This window comes from Chroicocephalus ridibundus, chromosome Z (genome assembly GCF_963924245.1).
Source record: "Chroicocephalus ridibundus chromosome Z, bChrRid1.1, whole genome shotgun sequence".
NCBI classification, from domain to species: Eukaryota; Metazoa; Chordata; class Aves; order Charadriiformes; family Laridae; genus Chroicocephalus; species Chroicocephalus ridibundus.
In genome coordinates this window covers 70,056,460-70,080,459 of record NC_086316.1, presented here as the reverse complement: position 1 = coordinate 70,080,459, position 24,000 = coordinate 70,056,460, and the positions used below count along the sequence as shown (strand labels likewise).

Sequence of the window (24,000 nt, the reverse complement as noted above, 5' to 3'; positions counted from 1 at the left end):
TTTTGAATACTTACAGGAAGAATCTAAAGCATTTGGTTGTTATTAGTATGGCGATAGCCGAGTCCCCCCCACAAAATTTAAGAAACTACAAACGTTCAAGTGATTTTTGCGTTGTTTTGGACCCATACAGCACCAAAGCACACCCTGGAGTACAATGGATCTTTTCGCTTTTAATTTTTATTGTGCAGTATCATTTAAGGTTAATAAGACACACAAGGACAATACTCTTATTCTCTACTCCTCACATTTTATTATTTTTATTTAAATATACTATACATTTTTGCTCAGCAATTTGTGTTTCTCTTTTCTTTTTTAAATTCATCCCCATATTTTTCTTTTGTTCAGGAGTCTGTTACGCTACGGGTGACAGAAAACGAGCTTCTGGTTGAGGATTTGAGATCCTCTAGATAGAACGTCTGCAGTTTACTCCCCACTACAGTGGGTATTACAGTATACCGAACATACAGGAATCATTGATTCCTTTAAGGTTGGGGTTTTTTTAAATGTTTTTCAATTTTCAGAAACCATTATTCATGTCACAAAGCACTCATGACTCACTTTGGAAAAGTGCTATTTCCCAAGTTTGGCCTCTGAGTAATCTGGTGTTTTCAGTACTATGATAATATTTATGGATAATCACTCCCCTGATCAAGTCATCTAGGTAATTTTGTCAAAAGAGAATTTCATTTGTACCCTCAATGTTCTTTAGTAGTCATCCAATACTGCATTTGCCCAAGCTCACTCAGAATGTTCACTGTGGGTGGTTCATTATGTCTTGTCAGTTTTAATTACTGATTACAAATTTTAAACAGAAACTCACTTTTATCATTGTAGTTAAGTTTTGCTGCGACCTGCAGTTACATTTAAAACCTCAAATACTTATTTTCCTTTCTAGAAAAATGTCATTTGTGAAGAAGAAAGCTGGAGATAAAATAGCATGAAATACAATGCCAGTTATCAGCTAAAATGTTGTCTCTCAATGAATTCCTGGTTTTAAAACAGTTGACTTTATTTAAGGACAGGAAATACAATCTGACCATTTTGTATTTTATGGGAAAGCTATTATTTTTAGCTTTTTTTTTAAAAAAAACAGCTAAAATTTAAATAACAGATTACGATTGAAGTGCTGGTTAAACATTGACTTAAATAAGTTATAGAAGATTCCAACAACACCAGCCTTTATAGAGGTTAAACATTCTCAAAAAGACACGTTAAGCAAGGCTCTCGTTTGTACCAAAATACAGTTTCCAAACAATAAAAATAAAACCAACATTTTCACAACAAGAAATATTGAAGATAAAACTGCAGCATCAATATAATCTCATAGTTATCACTTAAAGTATTTAGAACAAAATAATATTATACTACTTTTGTTTCTTACTAAAGACACTGCAAAGGCTTATTTATTTATTTAGTGGAATACAATGTGAAGACAGTGGTACAAATTGTTTGATGTACTGTTTTCTATTTATCTGCTCTAACAAAATGAATCTCAATATGGTTATATTGGTGAGCTATCCAGAGCTCTCTAAAATTACAGAGTAAAACAAAACATAAAACAAACCTTATGTACCTTTAATTCAACAGACTTCATATTATGCTAAACTTTGTTATACTGCAGTTGCTCAAGTTAAGCCATGGGACTAGTAACACTTCATAAAAATGTGCTGGATATTATGTATTTTGAGTCTTCAGTTACTATGATGGATATGAAAGGCATGCTAAAGCTGGATACCAGCACAGCTTTTTGGTTGGCTCTCATATATAATATACATGTGAGTAATAATCTCTGATAAATGCACGAGCATGATTTTGGATCCCCCGTTCCTCAGTCCTTGGGTATCACTCTCACTATGTGCCCGTGATTCTAAAAGCTGGTAACAAGGACAAATGTGCTGAATGGGCATGTTAACTGAATAGGGAGTGCAGGAAGGACTGTGTTGCCTTCTTACTTACCTTTCAGAGGCCAAATTTTACACTTGGGAATTACACACTGTTCAATTTTAAGATTTGCAATCTCCGTGACATTAACAGAGCTGTCCCCATCTAGGTTTAAGACCAATGCTTGCTGCAGAATATTGCACTGATTGCAATGCATTAGATCTTAGTTCCAAATTGAAATCAGTCAGATCAACATACACACAGCTGCATTGACACCCAAGTACAGATGTGGCCCCTTCTCTCAATTTCAAAACAGCAGAAAGACCCTTTGAAAAAAGTATTTCTTGAAGCTTGTTCTTGAGTGCTGATAAGTAAAAAAAAATCAACCAGCTAAAAGACACACAATACCATAAATCCAAGCACTGCTTGTTTGGTCTTTTTGCTTAAGTGCAAGACAGTTTAGGAAAAAAATGGATTATACACATTAAATTCTGCCTTTAAAGCCTTGTCTAATACCTATTCTCAGAGTACTTCTGAGGTTTTGACATTTTAACCTATCAACCTCTGCATGAAGTATTGAGAAAAAGGGAAAATAACAAAGAAGCAAATGAGGAAAACATTTCAAATCAAAAAGATATTTAACATCCTATTAAATAAATAACTTAGAGAGAAATAAAAAGAAATGAAATAAGAACATACAAGCAAATCGTACTATTCGTTTTGTTAGAACAGTTTTACACTACTTTGCTTATATTCCTTAATTCTATCCCATTCTTCCACAAGGCTTCGCCAGAAATGTCATTATTTGTGCATATGATCCAAGTGCTTCCAGTAAATACTTATGTGTCTAACTGTTCATTGGATCATCAGGCTTGAACAAGCAATTAAGGTCTTTGATATGAGTTAGTATTCCATAAATAGCTTTCCCCATGAAGATCATGCAACAGACTGCCTCATGGCATGTACTGTTGCAGAAAAAAAAAAAAAAAAAAGTGTTCACACTGGCAATAACTTCCATCCCATTTGATGCAGCTGGTATCTTGATTATAAGATATGACACCGAACTAATTAAAGGTATTTCATGTGTCAGCAATGAGTACAAAACCTTCAAAGGCTTCCCCTGCTCTCTTTTCAAACAAGCAAATGTCTGCACTATTTCTTTGCATTTACTCTTCAAGAGGATTACCAAATATTCTTGACATAAGAGCCTTTGGTTCAACTGCATCAATAAAATAGTTCCTTCATCTATGACATTACTACCATTGGAAGAAAGTGAGCTGAAGTGTTTTTCCTTCTTGTTTTCTGTCCTCTCTTTGTGGCTCCCCTTCCATTCAGGGCCACAAACATTTGCCTTCCATTGTGCTTCCAATTTAAGGACGCATATGTGTTATATCCATTTTCTTCTATTCTTTCCTTCAGCTTGCAATCACTGTTGAACTCCTTCTGTTAAAAGAGGAAAACAAATACACAATTAATAACAAACATAATCTTTCAGAGTTGCAGCGTACTGAAGGCAAATAATTTCTAATAATGTTTTGGAAGATTTCAGTGTTTTGTATGTGGCGCCCTTTTAGGGCTCCACAGTGTATTTAAAGAAAGGTTTCACTGTGTCCACAGCCTTTAAAGCAACATCAGTTAGACTGCAAGAAATGAAGCAACAAAAGTCATAAACTATTATTCAATACATAATTACAGCAGTGAAATGGTATAATTCACTCACAGCTGAAATTATGCTCCTCTGTGTTGGAATATAGCAATATTAAATCAAATTCTCAGTCATAAACTCAAAGTATGAGGTAACAATCTTGGAATCATTCATCATATTTCAGTTCTAACAAATACAACCCCTAAATATCTTGAAACAGATTATTGATACCATGTGTTACACAAATATGCATGACATAGGCCTACTTCTTATTGAAAGTAAGACCCTTTACGCCACACTTGCCATGAAGAAGGGCTTTTTTTGGATGGGTGGAAATCACTGTTATGCTGCTGTTACAATGGATGTGAAGCTTGTTTACTTTGCTGACCTGAAGGGGGGCTTAGCATAAAAAAGAATCATGTATGATCCTGTATCTTATTCACTAAATAAACTCGAAAGCAATTTTGTGCATGGTACCAGGGATTAAAGTTTTCTATTTTTAAAGGAGAACCAGTTGCCAGTTTTTTTAGAGAGAATAAAAAATACAAGCATGTGGAAGCATGTAGGGGAAGACTGTTTTTTTCTATAACGTTAAACGCACTTTTATGCAGATCCACTCTTTCTGGAGACAAAAAAGCTTTGTTTTCACAAAGAGGTAATTCCTACATATAAAACCCCCCAGTTTTATGAAGTTACTTATATTCCATTTAGAAGGCTTTTGAAAGTGGAACATTTACAACATACTTAAATTACAACCAAAAATTAGCATTTTGTTGTTTCTGCATTTTAGAAAATAAGATATTATTTCACAGCTCAGGCAGAAGCGTGTCAGAATCTCAGAGTATGATATACTAATTACATGTTTTATTTTCAACGTGTCTATGAACAAGACAAGAAATATGTCTGAATAATAAAACAATTTTCATGGTACAGATCAGATGTTTTCAGGGATGTTTTATTACGACCAAAATCCATAGATATTCAATTAGTAAAAATATAGAAAGGATCCACATTAAATACAAAAGGACATAAGAATATTAAAAAAATATATTTTCCACTCCTATTAATTTAAATTAGAATTTTTAAACTAGTTGATGTTCAGTACTTTGATACAGTAAGAGTTTTTGAGTCTATAATTAATGTTTTATTTAGTTACTGCTGAGACCACAGAACCCACATTTATGTTTTCCTAACTGAATTGCCCATATTCAAACTCAGTTTATCTCCCAAAATGCTCTTTGACTTTGGGACTAGTAGTTGAACAACGACTGTTGGGGAAGACACTATCAAAAGAAGACTCTACAGAAAGACCCTTGATACAGCCTGTATTCACTAAGCTGCATATAGATAATTTAACATTCATTTGCTGTAATATGCCACCTCTGGCGTCAAGGTATTAAGAAGGCAGGTGGCCGTCAATCACAATTCTAAACTGCAGTAACTTCTCTCTGCCAGCAGATTATTTTGTTAAAGAAACCAAATAGTGAGTCTTCCTTTGCTCCCTAATTCTAATCAAAGTCAGTCAAGTGGAAATGTATTTGATAAACATAGAAACAGTGTTACTTGAATTGTTTTCCCAGATGCAGAATTGTACTCGAATCCAAACTTTTATCTCTGTTCTTAGATAATACAGAGAGCACAGATGATGTTGTGATGTGGTTAAGAAGTCTTATTGGCAGGGGTCTGAGTGTTAGCCCAAGACTGCTTTGCTCATTTTAAACAAATTTCAGCATAACCCCGCACCAATGTCTATTGTGCACATGCTTAAGAGTGTTTTTAGAATTTCTATTGGTTCTGTTTTTCATATCCATCTGCAAGCTGCCACACTGTAGTAATACAAGTCTAACTGCAAGTCTTGGGAGGATGGGAAAAATAATAACAGAAGCATTCTTTAAATCTCTGAAGTATTATGGAATAGGTTTTGATAAGTCATTATGTTGTGATTTTATGATGTGAATACTGAAAAATTATCTCAGCTGGAATTTAAAAAAAGGCTTTCCACATTCGTATCCTCCTGTCAACACTATTTCTAATACACTATGAATTACGGAATCCTATGGCAGCAGTTTCCACCTATGATACATGAAAGCTGCTTTGACTTCTTTTGTGTGTATATAGGGTTGGGATGGACCCTCAGAAAACCAGCCATGGTTAACAACTTGGGTAGGAAAATTTACCTCAGGCTTTGGGACAGACCATCAAAAACGACTAAATTAAACGCTGTAAACTGAGATGTGTGAATTGAAGATGGTGATGTATGCTAATGCCTTCACATACGTACAGAAGTATACCCATGATCAATGAGTGAGGCTTAACTGACAAATAGTAACTTTGTCAGCAACTCAGTGTATCTTTACTCATGCTGCAGGACTGAGCGCTGCTTATCCTGTACTTCTGACCAATATAATTCTAGAAATTAAAATCCACATTTACAGGAGTTTAAGAAACATTTATCTGTTCTGGTCTTTCCTCAATGTGATTCCTTGACACTGCCCATCAGTTTAGAAAGTCAGAAGTTACCTTTTGAATGAGGAGTGACTAGCCACAGTGCAGATGAGGGAGGACAGTTTGAATTAAACCCACTCCATAGAAATGCTTCCTTAAAAAAGAGGGCTAAATGACTTCAAGTCCCTTGAGTCTCAGTTGAGACTGGCATTACTTCATTACTTTCAGCAGAGGTAGTAGTCTTAGCTACATTGCCCAAGGAAAAACCCAGCCTCAAACCTGCTCTCTGTAAAGTCTATGGGTGTTCTGAATACTGAGCAGACTGAAGATCAGCTTATAACCTTTGCAGATGACTTGAATAAGTTTACATGTATGTAGGCTCAAACTCACCAGAACTGGGAAAAATTTGCAAAATTACAAACTAAACGGGACATAATACCAGAAGAATCTGGTGTTTGTGTAACCATGTGGATGTATGAGGGTACACTTGAGTTTAGTAGTCAGATTTATAGATCATATTGCTTCCTATTAAAAGTATTCGGACAGTTACTGGGTTTTGTTGGGTTGTTTGTTTGGGTTTTTTGATTGTTTTACTGTTTGTTTGCTTGTTTGTTTCTTTTCCCCCTGAAAGTACCAGTAACCCCAAACTCACAGACACAAATTTTCAAATGATACCCAAATTCTGCTCAGTCAAAGCTTATTTATCTGCTAATATATTAGTCTATATTTCTCTGCACTGCCCATAATCTTGTGTATTAATTAATACAGCCAATTTAAATCTGGCTACTCTAGAAATCTTTTTGGAAGTCATAGTTTGATAATTTGGTGTGTCTGCTTCATGAGCTGGACTTTCCAAGACTTCAGGCACACTTAATCTTCCTCAGATTAACTGCTTAATGTAACTGTACTGCAGAAAACCAGGAAAAAACAGCGTTAAGGATTACATTTTGTAAGACCCTTTCCATTGGCCACTACTTAATATGAAACCTGACTGAAGCAGTAAACATGATGAAATCCAGCAGCTGCTTTCGTATGACAAAAGTTTAACAAAAAACAGGGAGCTGTGGAGAAGGGGGCTGCTGGTTTACCAAAGGATGAAATTTTGATGAACAGCTCATTTCAGCTCTAATTAGTAGTAATACACAAACAAGTGGGGTTTTCAGTAGGCAAGAGAGGGAACTACACTGACTACTGCAATCTATTTGGAAGGTAAAAAATACTTACAGAGCCGTAGACTTTTCCTTTCTTGTTCATGGCTAAATAATAGTTGCTTTTAATGGATTTAACTGCCACAACTCCAATTTCTACAGATGTTATCTCCAATATGCCTAAAAAAAAAAAAAAATTGAGTTATTTAGTCACTTCATTAGAGGATTTTCTCACTATAGAAAAGACAATAAACCTGAAAAATACTAAAAAACTGAACAAACAGACACACTTTAGCAAAATTCTCTAAATCTTTGCAAGAACATACCTAAACATTGTTTCGATTAATGTTTCCTTTGCTAACCTTGCGTTTAAACCCCATAAATACTGAAACGGCTCTATTCTTCTTAGCATAGATTTTACTAAAATTTATCAGAAGAGACATCTGAACCACAACATTAAATTAAATCTATAGCATATGTCAATAGAATGTTAGATATACCCCAATCTTCCAAACCAGTGGTAAACTATTTATTCCGTGTAGGACATTTAGATAAACTAAATCTCTTGGCTGCACTGAGCTGATAAATTCACTTTTGGCAAGTGTGTTGACATTTTGGGATATAGTAAGACTAACCCTAACGGCCACATTATCTTTGTCTTTCAGATATCAGAAACATTTTGCTTTGTTTGTAATAAATATGATTCATTCTTTTTCTTTAAAACAAACTCCATCTGCAATACTGGATGGCTCAAGGGGCCAATAATAGGAGACAGAGCTTTTCATCTCTACATTTTCTGCCCAAGAGCATACTGATTGTAGAAGTTACTACAACTTACATAGTGACTTTAGAGATTCCTTTTCAGCTATTACTACAGTAACTGGATGGCTATGTTGTTTGGGCATTTTGTCTTAATACAGGATAAATATGGCTCCAAACGAATAACTTCTAAATGTTTTATCCAGGTAGTATGCCTAGCTCCAACATTTCTCCTGATATTAAAATAGATATTAAAGTAGTGAGAACAATAGCCCATCTAATTCAGTGGTCAGTAATGGGGCAATTACAGGAGGGGCAGAAGTGTCGAGAAACTGTAAAGAACATCCTAGATCCAGCCAACAAATAATGTGATGAATAGATCATCTAGAAAAACACTGATGAGTTGCCAACTGCTTTAAAAAAAAGAATCTGCAATAATTTCTTCCTAAATACATTCTATGCTTTTTGTCTGAGCTGGGCAGTACTGGAAAATCTGTATGCTTTTTCATTTACTTAAAAATTCCTTTTGATAACCACACACCAACAGAAGGCAACAGTGTAACTCGGTATTCAGTGCTTTTTCTGGAAATGCTGGTTTTCTGTCCCTGAAAACTGAATGCAGTCTGTTCAGTCTGTGGAACTGTGTGGACTTTAGTGTGCAGAGGAGGTGAGGAGGAAGTTCTTTCACTGCAAATTTTTTTTTTATTTTTTTTTTTCCATAAGATGCAAAAGCCATTCTGTATGGCCATTGAACCGGTCTATGCAACTCAGGAGTGAGGGTGTTACCTGTTCTGTGACTAGAAGTAGAGGCTTTGATGTTATCTGGGCAGTGGCTGTGAATCAAGCATGAAAAAGTAAAGCTGATTTTTATTGGGAAGTAAACTGATGACATAGTTTATGCAGTGAAGAAGAGAGAGAACAACAAACCAGGCAATTCAACATAAAAGGCCGCCTTTTATTGACAAGAAAGGAGACGTGGCCTTTCCTGGATGCATTTTTAAATATATATAAAATTCTATGCTTATATAAAGTACATAAATTTTGATATAAGCATGTATAAATTCTAGTGAAATTACCAAAGGTTTTGTGTTTACTTAGCAAGAAGAAGCATTAAGTTGGCCACAGCTACAAGACCCTTGCATATGAGAAAGACTTCAGTGAGAACTGCAAGACAAACAACAGTAGGTCTAGGATCTAGTAAAACCCTTCAGAAAATCATAGAATCATAGAATGGTTTGGTTTGAGTTGGAAGGGACCTTAAAGATCATGTAGTTCCAAGCCCCCCTGCCATGGGCAGGGACACCTCCCACTAGACCAGGCTGCTCAAAGTCCCATCCAACTTGGCCTTCAACACTTCCAGGGATGGGGCATCCACAACTTCTCTGGGCAACAATGGACCACATTAAACCAGAAATAACAATATTAAAAAAAAGTTTCTTATCCGAACCTATAAAGAGATGAAGAAATATTTTCAATAAATATTGATATCAAAATGTAAATATAAATGTTGATAGACACAAATGATCATGTATTATTAAAATAAACCCAATTGATAAAGCCTTCTGCAGTAAGATTTTTATGGTAAGATTCTTAACTGCAGCGTGAAAAATCAGTAGTGCTAAGGATGGAGTTGCACATATAAACTAAGAAAACTTCACCTATGCTGTGGAAGATCTGAATATCCACTGAGCTCCTTGCAGCCATGTGAGAAGAATTCTGCACTAATCACATCCCAGGCTTGAAACCCAGAATTGAACAAACAGAGTGAATGTGCAGTTACATACAGCATTGCAAGTCTGCTACCTGTGAGGGGATAAAACCAAAGGTTCCCAAAATCTGCTCACTCCATAATCAGTGGTATCCAATTTAGTAGCAGCAAAGGCCTCTCTAATATCTGGAGCTGCCTAACTACTGCCAAGCAACAAAGATATGGCCAGTTATTTATATGAAAACTCTTAAACACAACTTCCATTAGTTACTAATATGAGATGTTAGTTTGAGAATTAGCACAAGGTGCTTAGGTGGAAATAAGAGGAGCTATAACTTAGGGGAACTCTGTAATCTAGGAAAACAGAAAAATGTGAGGGAAGACTCAGTTAAGACCCATGGCCTACTTTTAAGGCTAACTTGTTTACTGTTACAAAGAAGCCATATATCATTTTCCATATGTAAGATAAAGAGAATTATACTCTCTAATCTCAAGAAAAGTTGTGAGGACTCCTTTATTAAGTCTTGACAGTCAGCTCATATATACCAATGTCATGCCATTGATACAAGCAGATCACTGAGTCCATACCAGCCAAGGCTTATTCTGCTTCTGTTACTCCTAAAGTGTTCCTCATTTTCACAGAAAAAAAAGCCAAAGTTGTTTTCTTGATCTTCTGAATTAATACAGAGCAGTGTTCTTTAATATTTCTCTCCTGTGAGACATCTCCTATAAGTATTTGTGCTCAAAATCAAACAGACTTGAGTGGAGTGCCTTAAGTTATGTGGATGACAAGCTATTAGAGGGTAAGAATGTGGTGCAAACACTGCTACAATGACCGCTTCTTTTTACATGAGTGACATGGGGTTTTTTGCATTTTCCACACCAAAAAGTGATGAGAAGAATTTAGTTAATTCTTTCTACAGAAATTAAATGCTGTAAGCCAAACTGTGGCACCAGTAATACTAGGCTGGGTCCATTTCTAACAGCAGCGGTAACAACAACAACAACAAAAAGATACTGGCATAATACATGCCATTATTAATTTTTATGTTGAAATGGATTAAACTGAGTTATGTTTTGTCATATTATCCTTGTAACAATAACACCATATTAGACCATTTCAATTGATTATTACACTTGTAGCTGAAGGAGAACAGTGCTTAAATAAGAAACTTGCACTGAATTAACCCATTTGAAGTGCTTTGCACTTGAATGCTGGAGATACACTGCTTTTCTGTACAATACCTAAGTTAAAGTAACAGAAATTTTCATATAATTAATGAAAATATAGTATTTTTTCTGGTAAAGTTTGTTTGCAATCTCACACTCCATTATATTCCTCAGTGAGGCAGCTGAAAGGAGGTCATGAGGAGAATTATTACTACATTGACATTATATCCACAGCAACTAGCTTGATTATACCTAGTTATGCTATTTTACTGGAGCCGAATGCAGCTGAATTATTCGGAACTATTAGCAGTTTGATCTCATCACCACCAATCCTCGATTTATTCTGAGTGTGTTTTGTGTATTTGGAAGTTGAAAAGTGTCTAATTTGCAGTGACAATTTTTCATGTTCTAACCTCTGCAGTATTTTGCTGGGAGAAGGAGACAGTATTTCACCACCCTTATTTTCAGAAGAGTCAGTGATGTAGACACAAATTTCGTGGGTCAGCATGAGCACATCAACTCATCTGACATAGATCTACAAGCAGAAGTCATAAGGACTTTTCAGAACTTTCAAAAAGACTGAATTTAAATCAAATGCCTTTGATGTAAGGGTGAAAATATGTATTTTATTATTCTTGAGTCATTATTAAATTCAGCAGGAATGTATAAAAAAGAGGAAATCTGAGACATACAGTATGAAGCTTAAAACTGTAGCATTTTTACCATCTAATGAAACTGCCTTCTTCGGGGACACAAAAAATTTTCCTCAAGGTCTATGCAGTGGAGTCATGGGTTGTGATTGGACTTCTATACTACTGCAACAAAAAATATAATTTCCATGGGCTCTCAAGATTAAATCTGTAAAATTTCATATTCTTCAAGGGCTGCAGGCTTGGAGGTAAGAGCCTATGTGTAGTTATAGACAATATGGCTGAAAGGATGCAAGACCACTGTGGGTACTCCACTGGCCTTAGGAAAGTTATTCTTGACAGATGATTGTGCTCTGATATCTTCAAAAAATTATATTCTATGACCTCCTGGGTAATTTATTCCACTATCAACACTAGAAAATTCTAGTATCCAGTTTAAATGGCCTTGCTGTAATTTGAGCCCATTAATTATTGTTTAACCTGTAAACTAACATGAAAAAGAGATTATTTTTTTTCTTTGCAGAAACCTTTTACATATTCAGGAATTATTACCACACCTACCTACCTACCAACTTTTTGAATCTCTAAACAAGCCCAGTTTTTCAATGTTTTCCTTAAAGCTTTCAATATTTTGAGATCAGTGAACATTCCTGTTGCTTGTGCCCACAGCATGGCCACAACACTCTTACTGAAATCTTACCAATGTTGATACATGAAGGAACATTTAATATTTCCTGCAAAGGATATATGCATACTCATACATTTATTCATACTTCCTTTTTTTTTTTTTTACAGTAATATGGTAGTACTGATTCGCGTTTGATTTGTCATCCACCACCCCTGGATACATGGAAGAAATGTAAGCAATCATTCCTCATTCTATAGTTGTGAATTTGATTACTCCTAATTAAATATCATACCTCACACATGCCCCAGTTAAGTGGTCTCCTGTTTATTTTATAATTTCTCTAATTTGTCAATGGTGTTTTGAGCTCTTATTCAGTTCTCCAAAATACTTGCAACTAGTCCAAATTTCATATTGCCTGCAACTTTTACAACCATATTTTCAATTCCTCCATTCAAGTTATTAGAATTTTTGCTTAGGAGATACCTTGAAGAGACTTTGGTGGAACTTGACACCACTGTTCAGATTGGCAGTGAAAAACTGCTAATTCCTGAGTACGGCTTTCCATACTGTAAGACTTTCACTTAGATTTTGCTTACTGATCTTGGTTAAGAGAATATCATTAGAGATATTAGTTTCAAAAATCTTTCCCGAATTTATGGCATCTACTGCTTCTCTCCTAAATATGAAGATTTTTATCTCATCACAATTGAATGTTTGTTTGGTTTGGTTTTACTTCTCTTTGATTAATTCTTTGATTAATTCTTTTTGCTTGATAATTCCTTTGGTGTTTACAAACATATATTTAAAAATTACTTTTCAGATTTTTTTTCTCAGGATATGCTGACTTGCCTCTAGGTCTTTGTTTTGTCCCTTTTTGAAGACAGTATATTTATTACTTCCTCAGTTATGTGGGAAGTCGTTATTCTCCTCAAGTTTTCAGAAGGAATCTCTAGAGGCTTGGCCAGCCTACTCAGTAGGACGAGTAAATTTTATCAAGCAAAAAACAGATAAATCATCCGAGTCATTTTAATTTTGTTCTTTTTCTATTCCAACCAATGTTAGCTTCTCTTTGGAGCTCATGTTTCTTTTCTGTGAAGACTGAAACAAAAAAGGCATTTCACTACACTTCCTTGTACCTGATTTATACCATTGCTTGGCCTCAGTCATTTCCATGCCTTAAAAATTTTCACTTTAAGAAATGTGTAAAGCAAATAATTTCCATGATATAATGTGACTTATAATTAGGGTTGATAATAAGCACTACAAGAAATTAATATTCTTGGGGAGAAAATTCTTATTAGTAGTTACTCATTTCTGGTCCCATGCTTTTTAGGAACTTGGCAAGGAAAATAAAATAATTAAAAAAAAAAATGCTGTGGCTTCCATTATGGTTTTAAAATGATAGCACGCTATTATTTTACAGTCATAACTCTGTAAACTTCAGCAATTACAACTAATCCCCTTTGACCACATCCACTGTAAAAGCCTAAAAGTTTTCAATACCCAAACAATTTCCAACTCATTATAGTTAGAAGCATTTTAAATATCAGCTTGAGATGTGCCCTGTAGCTATGCATGTGCTCTCTTTACAGGTCCCAAAGGCTAGAAACATATTCCCAATAGAAACCAAATATATTTAACTTAAATAAACTGTATTTGTATAGTTTATAAAAGTGATCATTATATAAATGAGAAGGCAAGAGAAAGCTGACTGGCTGTCTTGCTCTGCACAAAGGAGCTGTAAAAAATACGAGTGAAAAATTGCACTTACATAATTCTGTACGCAAATTCCAAATGTCCTATGCTTTTATAAAAATTCTGGTAATATGAAGCAAAAAATTTACAGTTGAGTGAAATTATTAGTAACAGGTCTATTATCAAGGCAGTACTGCAATGGATCCAAATATATGCTGCAATGAGAACCACTTGAATCTGGGACCAAAGTCAACTTCTTTGCAGTGTGAGGCAGTGACTATTTTTCCGTAGCTGCATCATTTGTGTAATAAGTTCTTAAAACACACTTTAAATGTCTGCAGCCCTAGTTGCAGTCCTCTTACTGCAGAGGAACTGGACTACCTTGCATCTTCCTTCCACTTTCAGATATTATCCCATATATGTGGCAACCCACAGGCAGTCCTTCCCTCCCTTGTCTTTTCTACTGTCTGCAGAAATATCACGGAGTGGTTCAGCTGGATGGAATGTGATGATGACTGAGAGGTTCCGAAAGGCCACAGGAGAGGGCAGAACTTAGTAACATTGCTCAAAACTGACTTTCTGAACTTTGGTTTGTGCACCCTCCAGGAAGATTCTCTGAAGGGGCACATTTGACTGGCATTGGCTTAGGTCAAACAAAGTTGGTGATAAAGTATAACGTTAAAAATTTGATAGTTCAAAAACCTGCTCTTAGTAAGTGGCTTGAAAAAGGGTGGTTTGAAGAAATTAGAAGGCTTGTTGGATGTGGTCATAAAAGAGTGAAGTGCTAAGGGATATGAAGCCACTGACTTGGTTTCCACTCTGTTTCACCATTTACACCTGTGCAAAGCAAGTTGAAAACATCCCCAATTGAGAAGTTATGGTGTTATTCCTATATTTTATTTGTTTTGCATAAGAATTACTGATAACGGAAAGAGGAAGATGATGTAGTAGAAGATAAGACGAACCTAGGAAACTGAAGATCAGCTAAGCAAGACTTGGTTTTGGAAGCTTTTTCAATGAAGCAAAGTAGTTCCACTGAAATGTAATCTTACAGACATTGCAGTTGTCTTTGGAAGGCAGCTCGCAACACATGATGCCACAGTTATGGACAAAAATCTCAAATAATCAATGTGAACCATAACAAGCTTTCGCTTAAAACTAAAAGTTAAAATCAGTTTGGTGCTTTTTATTATTATTTAACATTTTCTGAGACCTCCACCTTTCCTGCTCTAAATCAGAAGTGAAAGTACTGAAAGACCACAAAGCAAGCTGCTAATGTGTCATATTTAGAGCAACTATAATCAAAATGTGAATGTGCCATGAGCCTTCCAGTCCAATTCCCACATCTGATGCATTTGGATAAGCCTAAGATATGTATCCAAACTTCTTGAAGGCTGTAGGAACAGCCTTCCTGCACAATATCAGCATAAGATGTGAAATCTCCATGGTGCATAAAGACCATGTAAAACTAATTTCTCAGACCCACAAAGGGATTAAAGGAAAATAAACTGCTTCTTCTTTCCTTATCTACTGCTTTTATGGCTGTAATTTCAGAGCAGAGCAAGGATTACTCAAATAATGATCGTCTGTAGACCAGGTAAATGGAAGGATGGCAGCAGTAGGGTACATGGGAGGAGAGAACCTCATTAGTGATGCAATACTGGGAGTTGTTGGTTAGCAAAGGAGGAGCTTAAGTTTAGCTACAAGAATGTCAGGAATCAATTTAGCCCATATACATCCTGACATGTAACGGAAACAATTCAGGAGCAGAGTTAGCCTACATTTTTCCCTCTTGTCAGTGAATAGGGGCAACTCCAAAGAACAGATCTAAACATTATCACTCCTTGTGTTAAATGTCCAAAGTTAGATGGGTTAAACTTAAGCAAAGGAAATGCAGGAAGTGACTTTGAGGACACATCTGTGCTTTCAGTTAAAATGAGTTCACATCTGCTCTCAAGGACACCTTGTCTGTCACTTTTATCACTAACGTGCAAGTAGGTCATCAGATTAAACTAAGTGTGGGAACGGTCTCGCAGGAGGGTGGATAAACGCATTTGCTTTCTTCACATGGATTTAATTCATGCTGTGGAGATTGGGTGGCTGCAGGTAGAGCCAACTGTACCTCGCTCTGTTAATCAGAGCCCAGATTTCTTGAGATCCATGCTTTGAGCCAAGACAAGAAGACATATAGCCAACTACATGAATGTTCAGGGAAAATATAAGGGTCTGAATAACTCAGTTTGCTTGATCCCAAATTGCAAGATTTGATAACTTGTAGATTAGACACAGACAGTGTCATAATTCATTATCTGATCTCTTTCTGGGATGGAGTTATAACTCGCAACTCATATTGATCATGGAATAGTAGCAATTTGTATGCCAAGGGAAAAAAAGGAAACAAATCACCCTGACCCAGTATATATGGTTAGATGCAGGGTTGTAGTTGTCCAGTTTGTTAGATCTCTTGACAAAGATGGCTTAAGGACCTTCATCCCACCCTTCCCCCAGATAGTTTTTCCTGCCTCTGTGCTGAAGTTCACCAACCCTTCAAATATAACTGTTTGTGGAGCAGCACTATAAACAAAATCGTTGGAATGACCTGGCTTGGAAATAACTCTCAATAGAAAACAAATCAACCTAAACCCCCAAGGACTAAACAATCCAAGTTTTTGCAGTCATTTCTGGTAGTATATTTTTTCTAGACCTCCTATTTCTCTCTTTCTGGTCTCCTTCCAATTGGCTAATTTTTTTGAAATGAGGTGCCCAAGTCTGCACTGATGTTCTAACTAAGGCCTGATGGGTACTGAACTGAGCAGAAAGATTACTTCATGTGTTTATAAGGAAACTTGGATCCCATTCCAAATCCTAATCGAAACTTGGCAGTCCATATATGTTTCCATTTAGTAGACAGGACCAAGCACTTAGGATTTCTGCCAACTCTTAGATTTCTAGATCTCCACAGAAATACAGAGGAGAATGGAAAGCTTATAAGAGACTAGTAAATCTCAGTACATTTTCTCAGGGGGGTGCGGAGCTGCATATTTCAACCTGGTTGGAATCCCGAGTTATCTTTCACATTCACATTACCTTCACCTCGTGCATTTTACCATTTGTATAAGTTTCAATGTGAATAATTGCAAATTGAAAGAAACTGGATGGAGTTAAGTCTTTTCCATTCATTACCCGTCCTAACACACAAGAAAGGGATAATACATAGGCAGTGGCACTGCAGAAGAAACAGTCAGAATGCGTGGTGACTGCCTGGAGAAGTAGCTGTCCATCACCTGCAATCTCAGGAAAGGCAGGTCTTCACTGCTCAGGCAGCCAGCTGTTGCTCAGTCATGAGCTTCTAGCAAATACAGTACATATATACACAAATGGAGCACAAATTATAATTAAATCGAGCCAATCACTACTTAGGCTGTGATAGGTATGAGCAGATGGAAGTGAGCTTGGGTGCTAAAGTGGTCAGAGTATGTACAAACAGATGAAAAGAGGTATCCCTATGAGACATTGTATGGAAGTTGTGATACTTATGAATCTCAGTGTGCTGCAGATGGTCTCTGCTACTTGTCTGTCAACAATCTTTATGCAAATGCCAGGTTTGTTGCCTCCTACTGAGACTGACACATACTGTAGCTGTTGTTCCAGCTAAGTCTCCTCAGCTGCACATCAAAATGAGACAACAGTTTCTTTCAACAGTCATGTTTAACTTTGGGCCTCATTTGTTCTTATGATGGATCCCCACTGTGCAAGACAACGGGACTGGAAAAATATGGTCTCTCATTTGATAGTCTTAAATCCCTATGTTCTTGTGGAAGGTAGGAGACAGAAGGAAACGCAGTGCACAGCTGTACCACAAAGCCTGGCAATGTGCATTGCGCTGCCTGTAGTAGGTAGGATCCTCTCCTAAATCTGTATGGGCATAGTGTCCTAGTAATGGGGTAAAACAGAAAAATCACAAAGTTCTACAGGTTATGCTTTAAGGGACCATGACTAGGCACAGTTCCTAGCAGTATTCTGCTACTGCTACATTTCTCTGAAATATAAGGGATCTTTTAGTGTTTTCTCTGCAAATCAGAAAGTAGCCAAACACACTAATCCACCACATCAATTAGTTGTTGGTTCTAATGGTTTATGTCTGTCTTTGCCTCACACAGGAAAAAGGAATCCATGGTATTTTAAAATGCGGGATACACATGTTTATAATGAAAGACTACCCCTGGACAGCTATAATGATCACTCTTTTTCACATAATTATCTTTCGTGGCAGTTACTTATCAACACTTCCAGCATTTTTCTTCTACAATGCCACAAATATTCCTAGTGTTGCTTGGTCACAATAACCACTTTTTAAAAGAAATCTTTACAATGACTGTGGCAACAGAATGAACATCTGAGAAGTGTAGATTATGGTATGGGTGATCAGTATTAATAAAATGACTGCAAACAGTATTTCAATATATCTTAAAATTCCTAACTGCTCTTTGTCCCTTGTAGCTCTTCTTCTTCAAAAATTCTTTTCCTAACTGACCTAGATGTGGTCAAATAGAAGGTAGGTCTCTCACCCTAATATTCATATTTACATAGTTTGGGTCAATGTTGTATATGATTTAAGATGACCAGTGATAGATTGTGAGTATCTCATAACCCCAGTGGTTACTTTGCAAACAAACCACTGTCTAAACTTTTTCAGACAAAATATTTATTGAAAGACACAATAATTATAACAATTGTTATTGGGCAGTTTTGGAGTAAATAAAGAAACTAATTGCAAGTTGTTACCGTATGAGAAGATGTTAAGGCCAACAATTTAGCAGTTGAAAAGAACTGAATGACCTCTAATCACAATTCATTGCTTTGTCCATTTATTTTTTGTTTTCTGTGTGCTACATTCATCCTAAATTACAACAAATCAAAAAGACACCATTCAGTAACTATATTGTTCTTTTTATAATGTTATGTGATCAGCTTCTCATTTTTAATGCTAGATTTCTATTTTCTCTTACTTATTCTGTACACTTCTTTCATCATCAAAGGTATGCTGAAACACTAAAGCAAGTAACAAGGTCTGTACTCTTGCACGCAGATGTAAACTATTGCCTGCTACAGTGCAAGCACCTGATATATGTCTTTCACAGTGTTTTCATCTTTAATACTTGAATGTCTCCTAACCTGGCTGGACCTGGTATCTTCAGTCTTCTAGTACAAACAGGTTTTTTTAAACTCTGATGAGCAGTGATAAGTGCTGTCTTCTTAAACATTCATTCAACACCTCATCAAAAAGCAGGATGACAGAATCATCAATCTTGCACAGAAACATAAAAGGCTGATCTGCAGAGCACAATCACTTCACACTTTTCTGCTTTCATTATCTTCAAGTCTCCTTCTATCCTGTTCCCTTGCTGACATCCTCAGATAGCAGCTAACAAGCATGATTTGCACATCGGATTATGTGATCTAATTGCACATGCTTTTGCCTCAAGTCTTGTCCTTTTATACAAACTGTGATTTCCTAGCTTGGGTTGATGAAGTCTTTTTTGGTTTTTGCCTTCTTTGAACTATGTAAGTCTCTTGCACAAATACAAAACTATGCTTGAGACAGTTAACAGACAATATGATTCAGAAGGTTTGAAACATTCTTTCCAGCTTTTCTACTCAACCTTCTTTATTTAAATTGGAGTTTTTGCTCACTGGAGTCTAACAGAACAAAATCCCAATCAGCCGACCAACCCCAATCAACCACTCAGCTGACAGCGAGTGTGATTTCTGCTGTGATCCCAGCAGAATCCTTGTCAGGGGATGTCTAGAGGGCAGGCAAAGAACCTCCCATCTTCTCTATGTACTTTTATGTCAGGCTCAGAGAGACCTTTGCTTACACTACTGTCTAACATCGCAAAGAGCACCCGGCCCCTAGGCCATTTGGTGCAAACCAGCCGACAATCATATTTGCACCTTCTAGGGTGGTCTGCTGTGTCTCTGAGAGTGCTTGGTTCAATTTTCCTCAGACTAATACTTCTAGATACTTTACCCACAGCCCTCAGACACGTTTGTGGTCTTTCTGTTCTGAGCATCTGACATGTTGTGAAGACTGTAGCAGCCGACCAGTGTGCTGTTTGCATAATCCGATACCAAGGACATGCAGACATCCTCTTGCAGAACCTGGCATGAGAGTGTATTAAACAAAAGCAACAAAGCCTGGCTTGGTCTTGTCCATATTCCCTCTTAGGAGCCATCCCTGCAGTGAACTATCCTGAGAATTTTGTGGAGGTTCATCTCGGGAGGAAACAGTTGATGCCAAAAAAAGCTAAGTGTGAACTAACACGTGCAATGTGAAGGCTCAGGAGTGCTGGATCCAAAAGCCACCCGGGGAGATAAGTTAGTTGACAGTGTAGACCTAGTCTTAGACAGCTATGGTGACGAGCATCAGAAGAACAGAGCTGTCATATTTCTGTCTGGGATTTTGCATGTGGAGACAGACACTTCTGAGCAATGTCAGAGCTATGGTGCATGTGGTGCTTGTACAGACTGGGCCTAGACAATAAAAATAAAATTGTCTATGTAAAATGTTGTATTGCTTGTGCATGAACCAACTCCGCAGTTATATTCCAGGATACACATGTTGTGTAGCTGATGTACAGATAACAATAAATACATAAGCAATGGGTTAAAAATAGGGAACAAAAGTAATTAGTTTTGTCAGGAAAGTAATTAGGAAAGTCCTGGTGTTGTCTGTACTCAACATATTCATTAATGATCCACAGTAACACCATGACAAATCCTGCTGATTATACTAAACTATTCAGGCTAGTAAACATGGAGGAACTGGGAGTAACCACAGACGAATCTCAGGATCCAAGCTGACAAGGCAATAAAATACCAGATAAAATGCAATGCAGGTGAATACTGTAAAAAGTAGTGCACACAGGGAAAGTAATGTTAAGTTTATAAACATGGAATGTGTTACAGAATGGCTTATGGCCCAGCTATCACTTTTTAGTCTTATGATAGATAGCAAAACAAAATTAGGAATGTATAGGACAGGTGTAGGGAATGTTTAGGAAATGGAAAATATAGCAACAAAGTTTAAATCCATCTGTGCTTGCATTTGAGCACAGGCTACCCTAGTGTCCCATCTCATAAAATATGGAGTAGAACGGTAAAAACTACAGGAAAGGGCAACATGCATGATCAGAAATAAGGATTAACTATTGTTTGAGGAATAACTAAAACCTAGAGCTTTGCAGGGTGGAACAGAAATGGCTTGGGGAGGGGGAATCTATAGTATTGCAGGAAACCTTGAGAAAGTGAAGAAGGAACAACTGTGCATTAAATCAAATGAAATTATTGGCCAGATGTTTAAAACAAAAGAAGGTATATTTTCACACTTGTTAGACTATAGCAGTCATTCGAGGGATTTCAGTTTACATGAACTGAAAATCAATCAGAACAATTAATTCTGAAAATGCGTTCCTAAGACAAGTAAATAGTCATCATTAGTCTCTGAATTGCATACTGATGGACACTAGGAAAGTATAATAGCCAGTTATCACTATGTGCTTGTTCTTCTCTTCAGGCTTCTGTTACTGCTACTGTCAAGAGACAGTAAATCAGACTGACCTTTAGTCTGAAGCAGTGAAATTGCCCTTTTTAATTCTTACATACACATCACTTCATATAGAGAAAGGGAAGAAAGCAGATAAACAGCCAACAAGAATTTGTCAAGAGCAAATTCTGTTAAATCTAATTCCATTTTATGACAACAAGGTCATATAATGAAAAAAGCTACATAGTTAGGCTTTTGACACTATCAAATTACATTATCATAAACACACTAGTTTCATATAAAATTGTATTTTAAGTAGGATGAAAAACAGGCTAGAAAACCATACTTAGAGAATCATTCTCAATGATTCACTGCCAAAATGGAATGAAGTATTGAGGAAACACCAATACGGGATGAAAAAGAATGAGATAACCATTTTGCAGAAAAGTGTCTGGGTGGCCAGTGGTCCACAACCTCAGCTTGAGTGAAAAACATGAAAAGCAAACATCTTCCTAACATGTCTAAACATGAATATAGTGTGTGAAATGCAAAAGAAAATCTTTCCACATCATCCAGCACTTGAAAGGCTTCATCTGGGCTCTATGCTCATTTCAAGATATGTCAAGGGAGGGCAACCAGCATGGCCACAGGTCTAGAAAACATGATTTGCAATGAAAAATTAAATAAATTCATTCTGTTTATCTTAAGAAGAGGAGAATTGGGAAGTGAAAGCATAACCGTAACTTTCAAATATTTTAAAAATATCTGGAAAGAGGAGGGGAACATTCCATGCAAGAGGCAACAGAAATAATTAGCTCAACAGCACAGAAGAGTAAGAGAGGATATTAAGAATGATAAGATTTTAATAAGGGTGGTAAAAACCTCTCTGTATTCATTAAAGATGCTTTGGAGTGTGTGCAGTCCATAAGAGCAGGTTATAAAAGTGTCCAGCAGAACTGATAATTGCTATCATCCACATATGTACATTGTGGTACAAGGAGATCCACCACATGACCTCTTGAGATTTCTTCCAAGCCTATAAAGCTGGACTCCCAGCTCTAGGTCCTACAAGACGTACAGATTTGTGGGACTCCTTTTACAAATCAGACTTGTAGACAGCAAGTATTCTACAGAGCAAAACATGAAGATAACAGAACCACTTCTGAAAATCTGATTCTTGATGTCCATGTCCATGTTCCTCTGTACACCTCTAGTGAATTATTTTGTTCCTATTCGTCATTTTCCTGGTGCCTCTTTTTCCCCTCAAGCCCACACTGTGATATCCTCCTCTATCCTTGGGGTCAACTATAACAGAACAACTTGATAGAAAAAGTGTAAGTTGAAACATATGACTAAGAATCACAGTGGCTGCCTTTTAACTGTCAGTCTATTTATTTACTTTATTTATTTTGCTGTTTTGAAATCCATGTGTGCCAAGACCACGCTCTGGGAGCTCCTTGCTGTGTATAAACTAACACAATAATCAACAGTTACAAGACACTGCTAAATCTATTGTCATGCATCTGCACAATCATAATTCACTTCCATGCCACTACAGAGCAATTGGACTGCCTGACCCCACTCAGTCCAACCAGTTGCATTGTCATCTGCCTATGAAAAAATGAAAGCCCTCAGAGAAAGCAGAACATAATAAACCAGTCTTTAGTATGAAAGACTGAAGAAATTTTTGTATCGGGATATAAACTGTATGGCAAATATTTCCTTTGTTATGACAACAGAGCAACATCAATATATTATTGACACTATTTGGCGGTGATATTTAATTTCCACGTCCCATATGTTTCATGCACATACTGAGCAACAGCTAGGACTCTGTAAAATCTTTAATAAGACAGAGATGATGAAATCCCAGTTGGCAAACTACCTTCTCAATTCTCTAGTATCAAAGTGGAACAGTTCTGGCGCAAGGAGTTCTAGCATGTTGCCTGAAGGATCTCAAAGCTGTCATTGCCACTGCTGCAAATGTCAGCTGACAAGACCCAGTGCTCACTGACCTCAGCAATCACACAGACCTTTCTAATTGATCTTAACTCTTTGAATATCAATCTCTAATTTCCAGTGTAACAATTCCAGTGCTTTTTTTGCACATAAAAGGGAGATCTCTGGCCACATTCCCAAATCGAGGCAGACTACGTACAGTAAGGAAGACTGGAAGTTTCCACAGGCTGACCTAAGTTTATGACAGGTCTATCCTTCCTCCTTAAATCTCATTTCAACAGGAGATGTCAGATGAATCGATAAGTGATGAGACTGGCAGAATTCTCACGTGGTTCATCATTATTTGCTCAAAAACATAAGTCCAGTGCTCAGAAATAGAAAGATTTTAATGAGCAGTATGCTCTAATTTATGAAGCCTTATCTCCTTTTCTTAGTTAAGGTGTAACACGTAGAGTCAGTGATCAGTACTGTCCCAAAATATAGTGTAATAATCAGCCGATACTTCAGCAATTACTTATTTCTATGTTGCTTCTGACAAAATACATAACTATGAAAACTAGCAAAAAACGTTCTTGCAGATCTCTGGCCTGTGGTTGATTAAATCTACCATTTTTCTTAGCATAGAACTAATAATTTTTTACTTCTCTGATTGCTTGCCTGTTATCTCATAAGAGCTGTATCTTTGTTTACATGAAAACTCCAAGCTTTTCATTAACCTGAATGAAAATTTCCAGCAGATGCAAAAGTTATTAGAAGACTGACTTCT

General features: G+C 36.6%; 1 protein-coding gene across 3 annotated transcripts in view; it reads right to left on the bottom strand.

Annotated features, from left to right (window-relative positions):
- Positions 1-253: 253 nt before the first annotated feature.
- FGF10 (fibroblast growth factor 10) overlaps positions 254-24,000 on the bottom strand; it is a 67,909-nt gene continuing 44,162 nt past the window's right edge. For all 3 annotated transcript variants that reach the window (XM_063320964.1, XM_063320965.1, XM_063320963.1), the window contains 2 exons: positions 7,196-7,299; positions 254-3,324 (listed from right to left, as the gene is read on the bottom strand). In XM_063320964.1, coding sequence (XP_063177034.1) covers positions 3,127-3,324; positions 7,196-7,299 — 302 coding nt within the window. In that variant the 3' untranslated portion in view covers positions 254-3,126. The remainder of the gene's footprint in view (positions 3,325-7,195; positions 7,300-24,000) is intronic.